This window comes from Sceloporus undulatus, chromosome 2 (genome assembly GCF_019175285.1).
Source record: "Sceloporus undulatus isolate JIND9_A2432 ecotype Alabama chromosome 2, SceUnd_v1.1, whole genome shotgun sequence".
NCBI classification, from domain to species: domain Eukaryota; kingdom Metazoa; phylum Chordata; class Lepidosauria; order Squamata; family Phrynosomatidae; genus Sceloporus; species Sceloporus undulatus.
Genome location: NC_056523.1, coordinates 246,964,737 through 246,980,002, shown reverse-complemented (window position 1 = coordinate 246,980,002; position 15,266 = coordinate 246,964,737). Strand labels below are relative to the sequence as shown.

The 15,266-nt window shown below is 39.3% G+C and overlaps 1 protein-coding gene across 6 annotated transcripts in view; it reads left to right on the top strand.

The window, feature by feature from the left end:
- The window catches only part of PRUNE2 (prune homolog 2 with BCH domain), a 143,541-nt gene that overhangs the window by 111,395 nt on the left and 16,880 nt on the right, over nucleotides 1-15,266 (top strand). For 5 of the 6 annotated variants that reach the window (XM_042450119.1, XM_042450117.1, XM_042450116.1 and 2 more), the window contains 4 exons: nucleotides 4,244-4,323; nucleotides 5,732-5,932; nucleotides 11,400-11,576; nucleotides 14,342-14,444. In XM_042450119.1, coding sequence (XP_042306053.1) covers nucleotides 4,244-4,323; nucleotides 5,732-5,932; nucleotides 11,400-11,576; nucleotides 14,342-14,444 — 561 coding nt within the window. Of the gene's footprint in view, nucleotides 1-2,634; nucleotides 2,747-4,243; nucleotides 4,324-5,731; nucleotides 5,933-11,399; nucleotides 11,577-14,341; nucleotides 14,445-15,266 lie in introns of those variants that run through there. The other variant, XM_042450122.1, reaches the window with a different exon arrangement.

Sequence of the window (15,266 nt, the reverse complement as noted above, 5' to 3'; positions counted from 1 at the left end):
AAAGGCAAAGGGGAGAAAAACCGCAGCTTTTTAGTTTCGAAATTTCCTGGAAGTAAAAAGCTGTTGTTGTTCTGCCTTTTGCTTTCACTTTAACTTCGCGTTATTTCACCTTTGCAAGAATTTGGTGTGATAAACTTCCCGCATTTGCGTTTTTTTTAAAAAAAATTAAATCTATTTAATTCCTGTTTTTCAGTGGGATTTCGCTAGTGTGATAAACTCCTTATACAGGTCAATCTAGCTCAGGGGTAGGCAACCTTTTTGAGCCGGGGGCCAGGTTGCTGTCCCTCAGATAACTGGGGAGGCCGAAGCCAAAAATTAAATAATTAAATAATACAGGACATTTTCAAATGTAGGACACATTTTTTAAAAATGGAGGACATGCAAAAAAATTTGATGGTTTTTTAAAAAAGTTAATATAAATGTATGTTTGTTAGGCATGATCAAAATGGAGGACATTGGGCCTCAGAAGCTGGCTGATATCAATATCACCATCACCATCATCATCATCATCACCATCATCATCATTATCATTGTTAAAACAAAGCAGACCTTTAGAAATGGAATGGAAATCCTCCTCCTCCTCCTCCTCTTCTTCTTCATCCTCCTCCTGCTCCTTCCTTCCTCCCTCCTCCTTCTTAAGGTCCTTATCACACCATGGTGTTATGCTGGGTTATACCGTTCAAAAACTGCATTAGCTGTACTCATAATGATAACTGATTGGTGATGCTGTGTATCACATGCTTGTCACATTTGCACTGTAATAGTGTTATTTACAGGTTTTTTCATCTGCACTAGTGCTGTTATCACCATCCCTTTGCTCTACTTTGTGCTTTATGATTGGTTTGCGTCAGTATTTTTTTATATATCCGTAATAAAGCTATTGCAGTACAAAATTATTATGGCACATCCATCGTTGCCCAAATCTCTCCATCATGAAAGATGCACAGGACAATAAACAGACCCCACTATCCTCCATCATTTTTAATGGTGTGTTCACATGCAGACACTACTATTAAATAATATGATGCATGGTGAGCTGCAGATGCTCCAATCCACAGATCGCTAGCCTTCTAGTGGTGTAGACTCACTGTATAGCAGCAAACCATTTATATTAAGAAATGGAGAAGGGAATCAGAAAAGAGATTCAAGACCATAGAAAACACAGCTATTCTCTTGGACATTTTCTCATCCCTGCCAAAGCACTGGATGTAATCTGAGGTTTTCCTGCTGATTTCCTTGGGAATTCCCAAAGAACGGACAACCCACTAATTAATTGTTCTCACAATGAAGTGGAAGACATCCACACTCAAACTGGTTACTTAATCATAGCAGGAAAGGGAGTCATTAAGATATTATTTTCAGTAAGAAATCATGTTCCTAACAACGGTACAGCAAAACAGCACTGGGAGAACCACAATGTCATGTAATAAGGCTGACACAAAAGCAGGACCAAACCACTGCTATGATGGTACACAGTTTGGTGTGATAAGGACTAACAGTGCCAATTACACTGTCTTTAGAAAATTTTGCACATACAGTCGGCCCTCCTTATCCACTGATTTTTTTTATTCACGGATCCAAGCACCTACAGCTTAAAAACATTCAAAAAGAATTCCAAATAGCAAAACTTGATTTTCCATTTTACTGTATATATTGGACACCATTTTGCTGTGCCATTATATTTAATGGGACTTGAGCATCCACGGATCTTATTATCCACAGGGGATCCTGGAACCAAGCTCCAGCAGATAACAAGGGCTTACTGTACTAATTTTGTGCATTGATTGTGAGAAATGTACAAGTTCTCTAATGAAAGTTTACAGCAGATTATTCATAAATTGCTGATGCAAGAGATGGAGAAGCCAATAAGGAAATGCTTTTAGCAGGAGCAGCTGAGCTTGGTAAATATATTTGCTTGGCCTTCTATTATAAAAAAATGTTTTCCTAACTGTCTCTTTGATTGTGGCCAGAATTGTTCCCTTCATTTTGATATTGAAGCACATAGATGCTTCATTTCTACATCTTGTTCCTTTTGTTGAAGCTCTTTGGAGTTCTCTGTGCATCATACATCTTGATGATACTGTAGAATTTCTTCTAGACGCCACAGTAAGATAATCATCATCAAAGGCCTTGACTCATGCATATAATTAGTGGGAATTCTTATGCATCCTTTGTAGCTGAATGTACTACTCAAAATAACTCATCTCAGTCATAACAGTGGGCTCATCCAGACTGGCCAAATGTGTTGGAATGTGGCAGTTTTCATAACTGAACTTATGGGACAGGGGTGGGGGGGGATTCAAATAAAATTTGGTAAATGTGGGTTTAAAGAAGTGTATTCTTCTCCTTTTCTGACTTTTAAAATTCCTAAATAATGTGATGTCTCTTTTTTAAAAATATTGACAAATATTGACGCTTTCTAGCTGCTAACTAATTAATGTAATTCATAAATATTGCACATTTCAGAATATTTGTAGGCATATTTCTTCTAGAAGTAGAATAAACGATAAACTTTGTGTTTGGGTATGTACATCCCAACATAGGCAAAGAGTGGCATGGAAACACATAGCTACTTTAAGTGACTTTAGAACACCAGGGCAAGATGAACTGCATCTGAGAATAGTAAAGGAAGTTGCAGAGGTAATTGCAGAGCCTCTGTCTACAATCTTTAAAAATTCCCAGAGAAGAAGTAGGATCCTTGCAGACCAGAGCAGGCCAATGTTGCTCCAGTTTCACAGAGACCTGGGTAATTGTCTATTTGATGTTAATACTAGGGAAGCATGTACAACAGATAATTAAACATTCATGCATTTGATTAAGCTACAACTTTTTTTTCTTTCAATTAGCCTCAAAGGTACTAGAAGATCCCTTGCATACTGATATTCAAGCCTATCACAGCTATGTATCTGTGGTCCAAAACATACTGCAGCAATAATCCAGTTTGAGACTGCTTTAACTGGCAGTTAAAGAGGTCCATTTTCCCTAACTAGTCACAGATAATCTGTTTAATTATCTTGGGTCCAAAACTCACTGCAGACATAATCCAGTTTGAGACCTCTTTAACTGCCATGGCTCAGTGCTAAGGAATTCTGGAAACTGTAGGGTTTTTTAGACATTTAGCCTCCTCTGTCAGATAATTCTGGTGCCACAATAGTTCTCAGGATTCCCTAGCACTGGAAAGGTTATGTTTTAATTTAATGGGAAATAATGACTACATATTATATTCCAAAAAGTAGACTTTTTGTTTTGTTTTTGTTTCCAAGTTATAGGTTATTTATCAGTCAGCAGTCTGGTTACATGATCACCCATGCATTAAAAGAGCAGAGATTCTAACAGTGTTTGGAGTTTTTAAAAGGGCTTTGGCCTTTTATCTCTTCAAATACATTGAAAAGTCTCCTTTATTAAGAGTCTCCTTTATCAATATTCACACATTACTGCAGGACCTCAGGCACATGGTAAAAATATAGGAAGCAACTTACAAATAAGTGTCATGTCTAAATTTTATTCTTTTTAAAAATTGAAATAACATTGTTGTTTCCAACTTGTAGGGCTGATAATGAAACTGAAATTCAATTTCTATGAGATTTCAGTGTTAAGTGTTAGCATCATACTGCTATTCAAAAATCCACATTTTTAATTTTCTAAGTTGCTACTCAGTTTTCATCTGTCAATGTATAGTAATGAAGACCTTTATTTCTCTTTTACTCCTGTTTGTGGATAACTACCCCGACACAGATAATACCTTTTTTTCCTTTATGATGTCCTTTTTACTAACATATTTGAGGCTGGTTTGGATGCAGTACTTCCCTTCTTCAAGCTTTTGTCAATTCAGAAAGAAATATGTCTATGTGTTTCTTTTTAAACATATAGTTCCATCTGCTCTTTGCAGTCTGGTTAGAGTTTTAGAGTTCCTATATATTTTCCTGCTGTTTTTTTTCTTAGTGCATGCCTTGGGGTTTGTTGTAGAATTCATTTCTTTGCCTTCATTGTCTGAAGATTCATGAAATGACTTATTTAAGACAAACCAAGATTTGTACTAAAAAGACAGCTGAATTGCCTTGAAGCCTGAAGCCTCTGTTCTCTCCAGCCTGTGCTAATTCTCTATCATAACCCAGTTCACTTCAGGTAGAAGGACTTCTGCAACTGTCGAGCATTTTAATTTCTCCTATAAAAGCAAAATAATTTGGCCTTTCTTTAGCACTCTCATTACTCAGGACCTATTATGTTTGTTTTTGTGCTTCAGATTGGTATCAAAGGATGTGGGAATGGATATCCCCTTCAGTGAGGCTGTGCTAAACTCCAGTGCTACAGAGATGAGACCTGGTGAGGCAACCTTGTTCCTTCTTCTTTTCCTAAGCATTTAATTAGTTGTTGAGAGGAATGCTTCTGCTATGACATTATTCCACTGTTAGAGGAAAGAGGTGTTAACATTGCTTTATTTAGTTAATTCCATGGTTCTTTTGACAAGTGATCATCACTTGTAGCACACCATCCTCCTCCTTTTGCAGTTGGGTGTCATCAGGATGCAAAAGAACTGAGCTTGTGTGATAATTAGCTCCTCCACACTTCCTTGCTAATTTTGTCTACAGCCTGTACACTTTCAGATCAAGCTTTTACTAATAGAGACCTGGGACAGATTTTGATGGCTGCTACCAGATCTTAGATATATATGGTCAGAGCTTGACAAAGTTATTTTGTAGGTTACAAATTGAAGAATTCTCACTAGCAGGGCAGCAGACCACCTTCAGTGCCCCAGAAGGTATTTTAGTTTGATGATTGAGGAAATACTGAACCCACAACAATTTGACTTAGGCGTTAAACAGGCCACCCCTGACAAAGCTGTATTGGGGCTGCAGCAACCACACCGTGGCCCCAATCTGCCTTTTTGCTGGCCGAAAAAGGAGTGGCAAACAGCTGCTCCTTTTTGTGTTGGCAGAAAGCTGGCTTTCCCATCCCACCACAGAGGGAAACCCAATTTAAGGCACTCTGGTAGCGTGCGGCATCTAAATGCTGTGCTACCAGAGCACCCAGAAGCCGGCCCCAGTGTAAATAGCTGGGCGGTGTGAAGCCAGCTTCCGGACGGCTTTAGAGCATGCAATGTCAAAATGCCACACTCTGAAGCTGCCTGGTGCCAGCAGAAAGGGGCAGTCTGTTTCGCCCCTTAATAGAGTAGCAAAAGTGAGGGTGACCATGCCTTGTATATTTTCTAAACTGTTCCACTCAGCCATGTTTATAACTTCCCTCTCCATTCAGTCTTTGTTCCCCTTTTCTTTCTCCTAAGAATACCTTCAGCTCTTAATAAGCAGAAAGGGAAGGCAGGAAATGGAGAATGGAGATCTTGCATTAGCCAAAGCAGAAACAGGATGGGCAGAAATGTATATTTATTGAGAAAAATCACATAACAGGGCAAATACCAACAGTTGGAGCTTGCCTTCACCTGTCTGGACTACAGTTGTGGAAAGAATCAGAAACAATCTGAACTATTTTACAGGGAAACTGTGGTTAATACCACAAAATAAATTGCAAATAAAACAAAACAAAACCAAACCTTATCTGATTCCCTACTGTGTAAAATCCTCCTTATAATCTACTCATGTTCTGTGATGACCTTTGGTTAGTTCCAACTAGAACAGACCCACAGAACCAATATTTAAAAAAGGTTAAATATTGCTGCTTGATATAGCTTGTGAATATCTGTAATTGTTTTTCATCTATCTTTATACTTATTTAGAACCTCCTAACTCTCTCGATCTTGATGGCACCAACCCTAGAAGGATAAAGCTTACTGCTCCAAATATCAATCTCTCTTTGGACCAGAGTGAAGGATCTGTCCTTTCGGATGATAACCTGGACACTCCAGATGAAATTGATATCAATGTAGATGATCTCGAAACCCCAGATGAAGCTGATTCTTTTGACTATACTGGACATGGTAATGAATTAAATGGGAAATTTGAAAGCACACATGCAACTATGTAATGTATGTGCTTGCAGTATTATTTTTAGGTCGGCTTAGTGCTGGAAAGGCAATTGTCTCTCAGGGAGCCCAGCTGTGATCAGCATTACAGAAGTGAAAGCAGATTCTCAGCATAAAGTGTAAAGCTTTGATAGAAGTTAGCATTGCTATTCCTATAATAATGGTTATTAATTTATGTTAGATGCTCAGGACTGCAATACTCGGTTGAAAAAAGAACCCTCAAAAGGTCCCTCTCATAATTGGACAGCACTGTCTTTTTGGGGAGAGTATTCTTTTGAAGTGAGTGGGGAAGAGTATTCTTCTCATCAAGTGCCATCTCTAGAAAAAGTGTTCCCTCCTCTATTACTTAGAAGAGAACACCACAAGATGGTCATGGCTATGATAAAGATACATCACTGAAACCTTTTTTTGCTTCAGAACTATTGATGATCAACCATGAAATAACGAGACCAGACACGTATATATGGGAAAATAAAGGGCCATTTATTTGACCTATTCAAATAGTAATAAAGTTGACTTTTTGGGAAACTACAAGAAGAGGAAGCATCCTGGTGTGGGTCTAGCCGAAGAACTAGGTGTCACCCCATGACCAAAACCACTCCAGACTACCTTTGGGGGAAACACCAGGCCCCAAGGTAAAGCCAAGATATTGGATTGAACCCTCAGTTCAGCCTATTGGAAGGCAAACACAGGGCACTCCCTCCCAAAATCCCACAAGTTTGTAAGAGAGGGGGGAAAAACATGTCAACCCCAAAGGCAGGCTCCTTTCCAACCCCAGGTCTCTCGACTTGTAAAGGCTGTCCCAGAGCCCACTCCCAAAGGGAGTGCCAATTGTGAACACCGAATTAATAATATTTCCTCCTATTGCTGCCACTGATATGGTCAAGCTTAGTCCCTTTTCCTCACCAAGTTGACCCACATAGCCCTCACCCCTTCCTGTAAGCCCCCCCCAACAACAGATTGCTCTTTTCAGAAAGGTCAACCCCATTCCTCCTTCTGAGGACAGGACCCCAATGAGCTCCAAGCACCTTTCTGTCTCTGATCCTTCTTGGATCCCCTAAAATAATCTCTGCTCATTGTGTGGAAAACACCAAATCACCAAAGGCCAAAGCTTTACCTGATAGATCATGCTTAGAAGAAGCAACCAATTTGCTTACCTGAAAAATGCATTTAGCATGAAAAATAGTTGCTTCAGTTGGTGATGCATAAAGCACAGACCATTGTTTCCTTAACCCTCAAACCATAGACAGAGATATTGGCTTCCTAGTGTCTGCAACTTGAACTCAAGCCTTGCTCCAACCCTTCAACATCCTTCTAACCCTATAGTCAGACGTGCTATCAGGCAAACCTTGGACTTTCACTGCAAAGGCTAAAGCAGACAATTTAGTTTGAATGGTTTGTGGCAAAGCCCCCCCCCCCCCCACCCACACACACATATAAAGAAATGCAGAATTGCAGGCAGTGGTCAGTTGGAATTGGCCACTCAGGCACCAAACCGAGGCTCTGTCTAAACTCTTCAAAATCTTTGCAAGCCCTCTGGTAGGCCATCCAAATATTGTCAGACAGAGATAAGCCTATAGCTTTTGCAATTTCACTCCTCCAAGCCTCCACAGTTCTGGCAGCATCACAACTGAGCTGGCATCTGTATTGAGACCCAGCTGAGGAGCTCAGTCCTGCATTCCTAATTTATCCCCCTCCAGATGTCTTGGACTATATGTGTATACTTCCAACCTGTGTATGTATATGCCTTCAAGTCATCTGTTAATTTCCAGTGACCCCATACATTTCATATGGTTTTTTAAGGCAAGGAACACTTAAAGGTGATTTTAACAGTTCCTTCCAGCACAGAAAATAATGAAGATATATTGTTGAGTGAAAAGGAATTGAGGTTTTCATCATCAGATGTGGAACTCCACTGTGTATTTTCATAGGCTGGCTGCCATTTTGACTTTGTAAAACACTAATCTATCACAATGTTGTGCTAGTGGACATTCGCTACATTGTGATAAACTTTTCTTTCCCATTGGTTGTAGTCCATTGTATTATCTAAACCACTTTAGGAGAAAATCAGTTTTGGCATTACATTGTGTGTAGGGAGTTACCCAATTCCATGACAAGAATACTTTAATGAACAGAAATATTCCTTTGGATTCTGGTCTGTACTGGGAAATTAATTTGCAATAGAAACCTAGGTCAAAAAGCTAAAGTGAGAAATACAGGTATGAAAAACAGCCCATCTTTGAAAATGAGATGTTGGGCAGCCTTTAAAGCTTCATGTTTTGTTAGTATCTTTACTGGAACTAGGAGCTTGGTTCTGGGGGAAAGGCAATATATAGATAGATGATGATGATGATGATGATGATGATGATGATGATGATGATGATAATACTAAGAAGGCATTAAAATATATGCAAGCTTTCAAGATCTCCAAGTCTCTTTATCAGGCACAGAAAATATGGAAAATATATGTCAGAATCATTTTGGGTAGTTACGGATGCATAGCTACTGTAGTTATGTAACTACATAGTGAATCATGGACCTTCCCCACCCCCCTGAATCCCTACTTACTAGGAAACAATCACTCCAGTTGATGGAGGTCTGTTCCCCTGTCACTCAGGGAACAGCTGACTGACATTCCCCCCCCCCCCCCCCAAATATATGGTCTTCATTGGGACAGGCAGATACGGGGTCCCTGTTGCAATTCTTCCTGACACCAGAGATCACTCACTTGAGGGGGGATAGGAATATCATTCAGCTGCTTCCCAAGTGATAGGGGAATAGACCTCCATCAGTCACAGTGGTTCCTTCCTGGTAAGTGGGAATTGGGGGGCTCTCATGCTCTCTGTGTATCCCCTAAACTAGGTGCTACCCAAGGATTGTGACTACCACACAGTTACGAATGCATAACTCCAGATGATTCATTCATAACTCCCTAACAGCATTCTGATCATAGTTCTGTACTGTACAACAAAGCACTAGTAATAGTGATATAATCCTAAACTTACTTTATTTATTTATTAATTTATTTATCCTGCCTTTCTCCTGATATAGGGACTCAAGATGGTAATCTATGTAGCAACAAATTCCACTTACAGCTAAATAGCATAATGCTACAGAATCAGATTGTATTACTTTGTGGACAAGCTTTGGCTAGTTTCACATTAGAGTGCAAATATTGGGTTCCCATATTTAAGGATCCTAAAAACAGTTCTCTCTGACATGCTAACTTTTGCCCTTTTGTACTATTTACTGACTGCTGGCTAGGTGGACTCTTATATGAGAAGGCAGTCTAACATGCTGTCACCTACCTGAAAAATGAAATGATATCATTAACCATATGACTCTGCCATATAGAGAATGGCTCTGAAATGTATTTGAGACTGATTTATCGCAAGAGTTAAAGACTGCTGAAATCAATTAAAGGCAGGCCAAATCATGGCAATACTATGAAATTTTAATTTCCCTGGGATAAGTAGATGCAACCTTATATATTTGGGGTCTCTAATTTTCATCAAGCAGCACAGCAACTACAACTAGATAGCCAAACAACCAGGTTATGTAAGGACAGTTTCATTTTCTGCCATATGTTCTTCTGGACAAGAGTGTGCTCCTGAGGCATCTGTCAAAGGCTAAATCTAATAACATCTGGCATGCCCAACCACAACCCAATTTATTTTTAGGTTTAAAATTATTGATTCATCTATCTTTATTGTTCCACATTAAATCTATTAAGTGATCCAGAAAGGTAACATCCTGCCCACTCAAATAGTTACTCTAACAAAAGAACACAGGCAATAAACATTTCAAATTTACCTCTGCAATATTCTTTTGGATATTTTAGGCATACATGATGAATATTCAAATCCAGACCACAACACAGAAGGCTGTTCAAAATAACACCTTGGGAATTTAAAAACAGGTAGAGATGGCATGGATCAAATTCTGTATTGCTCCAGTATATCCATCACAAGCCTTGTAAAGGTAGTGAATGTTGTAGCTCTCATTCTTGACAGTGCAACTTATTTTTTAAAAATAAATCATTTTACCCAAAAGATGCAATACTCAGCCACTTTCAAAGTAAAGGTAATAACAGTCTTTTCTGAAAATGATATGATTAGAGAAAAGCTGGAGATAAATGTAAGACAAGAGAGACAAGTGGAGCACTGATTATCCTCAAAGTAACATTGGAATTCATTGACTGTTTACAGAAACTTATGATCAGAGACGTATGGTCTGAGCAGAGTTGGTTACTTCACCCTGCCATTTGGGGATGAAATGCTTTCCATACTTGGATCATGGGCCACCTCTGTCTCTAGTTCCTAATGAGAATCTCTGGGGGACAAAGATTCTGCAGTGTCCCACTGATTTGGTTACTCAGCTACTGTTAGTTTAGATGCAGATGATGATACTGTTTCAATTTCTACCTTACCTGTAAAATGATTCTCTAATTTTACCGCCCTTCCTCTATTTTAATTTAGTAATTGGTTTCCTTTATCTTTTCCTGTTTAACAGTATTATGAAGTATTCCTATAAAAATACAGTAGGCTTTCTTGAAATTACTCATTACTCTCATCTCTAATGTTGTATTGAGATTTTATTTTTAGCACCTGTTTCTAACCCAGTACCTGTAGTGACATAGTTTGAGTGTTGGACTATGACTCTGGAGACCAGAATTTCATTCCCAGCTCAGCCATGAAACCCACTGGGTGACCTTGGGCAAATCACACTCTCTCAGCCTCAGGGAAAGGCAATGGCAAGCTTCCTCTGAATAAATCTTGCCAAGAAAACCCCATGGTAGATTTGCCTTGGGGGTCAACATAAGTCGGAAACGACTCGAAGGCAGACAACAATAACAACAAGTATTCACATTGGCATAGGTACCATAATGAGACTTTAAAGATCAAAACAAAAATGTTGGTTCACTCACTTGCACTGGCAGAACTATGGGTGAGGCACTTTGTGCATGATGCTGTTAATAAACATCTACCATAAGAATTAAGAGCATTTAGTTCTGGGCCATTTGGACATGCTGGTGATGCAAAACCAAACAGTAACAGTAGAATGACACAGCAGCATAAGGGGGAAGTGGTGCCAAAGGACACTTAGGTAGGAAACTTTACATTAGGGTGGGCTGCCCCAAAAAAGCCCGAGTGCTTGCTTTAACCCATTGACAGATTTAAAGTATTGAAGTAATAAAAAGAAAGAGGTGTTGATTTGGTTGTTACTCTTTAATGTTACAAGATCATATTCTGGTCTTTATCCAGTGAAGATAATTTGAGAATCATATGATTAGGCTCATGGCAGAATTGATTTCAAAATGACGTTACAGTATTGTAACTGAGAACAGATGTGAGCAATGCTGATTCTCTGGAGGAAGTTTAGTGGTGCTTATTGCCCTAATCTTTTCTTCTCATTTCTTCAGAAGAGCAGCCAGCCAGTAAAGAAATTGCCCATCAGGTATCTGAATCAATTCCAGAGTATACTGCTGAAGAAGAGAGAGAGGACAACAGGTTGTGGAGGACAGTTGTCATCGGAGACCAGGAACATAGGATTGATATGAAAGCAATTGAACCATATAAAAAAGTCATTTCTCATGGAGGTAGGAGGACTCTAAATTCATTGTTGGACTCATGGAGAAAAATTAGCTCCAAAACATTGGAAAATGATCTTCATAGAAATTATCTTAATGCTGTTGGAACAAATTCAGAATTTACTTCCTGTTGAAGAAACAGGTGTGGACCAAAAGATTTCTACTGTGCAAAGGTCTGTACTGTAATGGTAGCAGCAATACATTTATCACATGGGACATATTGTTCCATGACTAATTAAATAATTTTATTTAAAATACTCAGTTTTCCAGATCCAGGATTCCTTTTAGAACCAGAATCTTTTTTGACTTTTTTGAACGCCTTGGTAGGAAAATTGTGATAGCAACGGCTCTTGGGCATTTCCCCTCAATGGAGTGCTGAGAGAATAGGTGTGTGTCTTTGCTTAGCCCTGCCCACACCTGGTTACCTCCCCCCCCCCCAAATATTGAACAGCCACCATTTACTGTAGTTCCCTTCTCATCCATCCAGCCTTTAGGGTGTGTATAGACTGTTATGCCTGCCAGAGTTGTGTAAATTCTTTGGCATCATTTTTATTTTCCTTGTCCTTTACATTCTTTGTTACATGTCTTCAAGTTTTACTCTCGACTTATATGTGGGTCATACCAAAATCCATAATTTTGGCCCCAAACCTGCCCTTGACTTATATATGAGGTCGACTTATATATGAGTATATATGGTAGGAAATATTGTGCCACAAATGGTCTTGTCCCCTGTTCTCCCTTTGGCTTGGTAGAAGTTAGTGTTCCTAGTAGTTCTTTACAATGTATGACCTGAAGTCCTGGAACATGACATCAAATAAAAGAATATTCTTCATCATGTCCTGAGCACAACCAGTTATCCATGGCCAATTCTGATGCTTCTGAGATTAGCAGGAAAATCTTCCAGGCAAGCAAGAACCTGAATTAATTTCCTGAGTTTCAGTACTGAATGAATAAGCATAATAGAAGGCATGAAAATATATATCCCAGTAGCCTGTTAGAATTTATTTCTGTTAAGCGTGACTAAAAAAATGCCACATTGTACATAATTATTTGGTTTTAAATGGAATTACTGGCTGGCAGGATTAAAGAGGGCCTGTGTAATTGTAGAATCACATCTGCTAAAGTGCATAAACTCTGCCAGGCTCAGAGCCAATTTGGAGGAAGCGCCTATGACAGCAGCATATGACGGAAATTGCATTGTGAGTCCCTGAGGATTTGCTCATTTATGTAAGCAATGAAAACCCATACAGGCATACAAGAAGTGGAAGTCTGGGGTTTTTTTTAAAAAAAAAAGGGGGGGGGAGTGTTAGCCTGTAGCATAATCTGTCTGCTCATACATTTGATTATTTTAATTCTATATTTATGTGTAGCTTCCTTAATGAAATTCTTGTTTAATCTCCAATATTTAATAGATTTAAAGTGATTCTTCCTAATTCCTGTCTGAAGGCTTGTTGTTGTTCATTTGTGGGCCCACTAAAATCATAAATTGATGTTTTCTGTACCAGTAGCCACTCTCTAAAACAGTGATGGTGAACGTTTTAGAGGCCAAGTGCCCAAACTGCAACCCAAAACCCACTTATTTATCACAAAGTGCCATGTCCCTCTGGCTTTCTAGTTACAAACTCTGGCAAACTCTGTGCTGGGGTGATGGCATGTGTGCCCACAGAGAGGGCTCTGAGTGCTACCTCTGGCATTCGTGCCATAGGTTCGCCACCACTGCTCTAAAACATGGCCTTTCAACCAACTGTTCTACCCTTATGATGGCATGGCAGAGACGGTGATGCATGAAGTAGAGGGTGAATCCAATTATTTAACCACTCTGCACTCATCTTGTCTACTCCAGTTCATACTAAGATATTATACTTGCTATAGAACAGAGGTATTCTAAACGTGGAAAGAATGTGAAGTCTCTAGAGGTTTCACTATGTACCAAAGCTGGTATCTTGGTACATTTTAATACATATGATATCTCTGTTTCCAGCTCTTGTATCTTATTTTGTTAACCATTGCTTTCATTTAGCGTTCATTCTAGGCAGTTTAGTGTTTAGCCTACTGAATGGAAGCTGAGGTTTGTACAAGAGGTATCTATCTCCCAACTGGGTTAGGCTGACATGGAGGTCTGAAGTGTGTGAAACAGCCCCTTCCAGGTATATATGCAGTTAGAATGATTCTCAGAACGTAATAACTGCTTGGAAATGGCCTGACAAAAATGGCTGTCGCTCTCATGAGAATTGAGGCAGCCTTGTCTGTATCTGCAATGTGTAGGCACTGGAACTTTGTGTTGGAGTTTTGAGCTATCAGAATTGCATTGCTTAAAGAGCTGTAGATTTTTGTGTCTTCTTTTCTTGCACTTTATACAGAAGAGTACAATAACATCCAAACATCCAGGAAACAGTGAAACCTTTATTGGCCAACCAAAATGCACAAAATACATGAGGCTGGCTTTCAAAGTTCAACTGACTTTTTCATCAGGCAGCACCTTTGAAAGCTTTCATCATGTATTTTGTGCATTTTGTTTGGCCAATAAAGATATCACTGTTTCTGGGATGTTATTGTACTTTGCTCTAAGGCTAACATGGCTACGACAGGATAGCCTTTATATATAGAAGAGTATCATAACAATCGGCCTGTCTGAGACTTGACGATAGCAATCTGGTACACTGTCTCTTAAGATTTCAGATAAATAGATGTAATCTGTGTAGTCTGCCAGATTGTATTCTTGACTTTGCCCTGTTAAACATCTTTTTTTAAATGCATTTTTGTCTCCTCCATAGGATACTATGGTGATGGTCTAAATGCCATCATTGTGTTTGCTGCATGTTTTCTACCAGACAGCAGCCAAACTGATTACCACTATGTCATGGAAAACCTTTTCCTGTGAGTGATGGGAAGAATGGGGTCAAGTCTTGAGAATTTATACCTGTAACTTTGTAACTACTGTTTAAGCAAGAGATAAATTGTATGTTAAAATGTGACATGAAAGCTCAGAAATATGCTTTTTGACATTTAATCTAATTGAACCAGATCTTTCATTTGTACATTGAAACAAACTAAAATTTGAATGTGCTAGTCACCTTCATGCCCTACTGTGATAATTCACCAAAGTTTATCATATATCTCTGCTAGTTGTTTTAGGTTTAAATCACCCAAAGCTGAATGACCAAGAGCAGTTTTAGATTATTGTATAATGTATCATGCTCAGCAGTCAATTCCCAGCAACCCTATGAAGGAGGCATTTACATGCCTTACTGTACTCTCCAGTTCCCCCCCTTGAAGATCAAAATTACCAAGAATGTCCCAAACTCCTAAAGGAGCTAGTTCCAATTTCCCCCAGTAGAATCGTGTTGATTACAGGTTAACAGGTGAAACAGACAGTCAGCAGCATGTCCCCAGTCCTCCGGGAACCTGTACGGCCGGCCACATGTGCAGCAGAACCATGGCGTTTCTGTGGCACAGTGTTTACACATGCTGCACTGAAGGAACACTGAAGGCGCCCTTTCCTCGGTGCAAAAAGAAGTGGCAATCTGTAGTTGCCATGGCCCCAACCCGGCGAGCAAAGTCAGTAGCCACTCCTTCAGGGCCATCTGTTTTCTGGAAACTTTAATTGCTGTTTATGTTATAAGATCACATTATGTGGGTTTAAATTCAGAACTAGTTGGAAAGTTATTACTCTTCCCCCTTCTTTCCTTAACTCTTTCT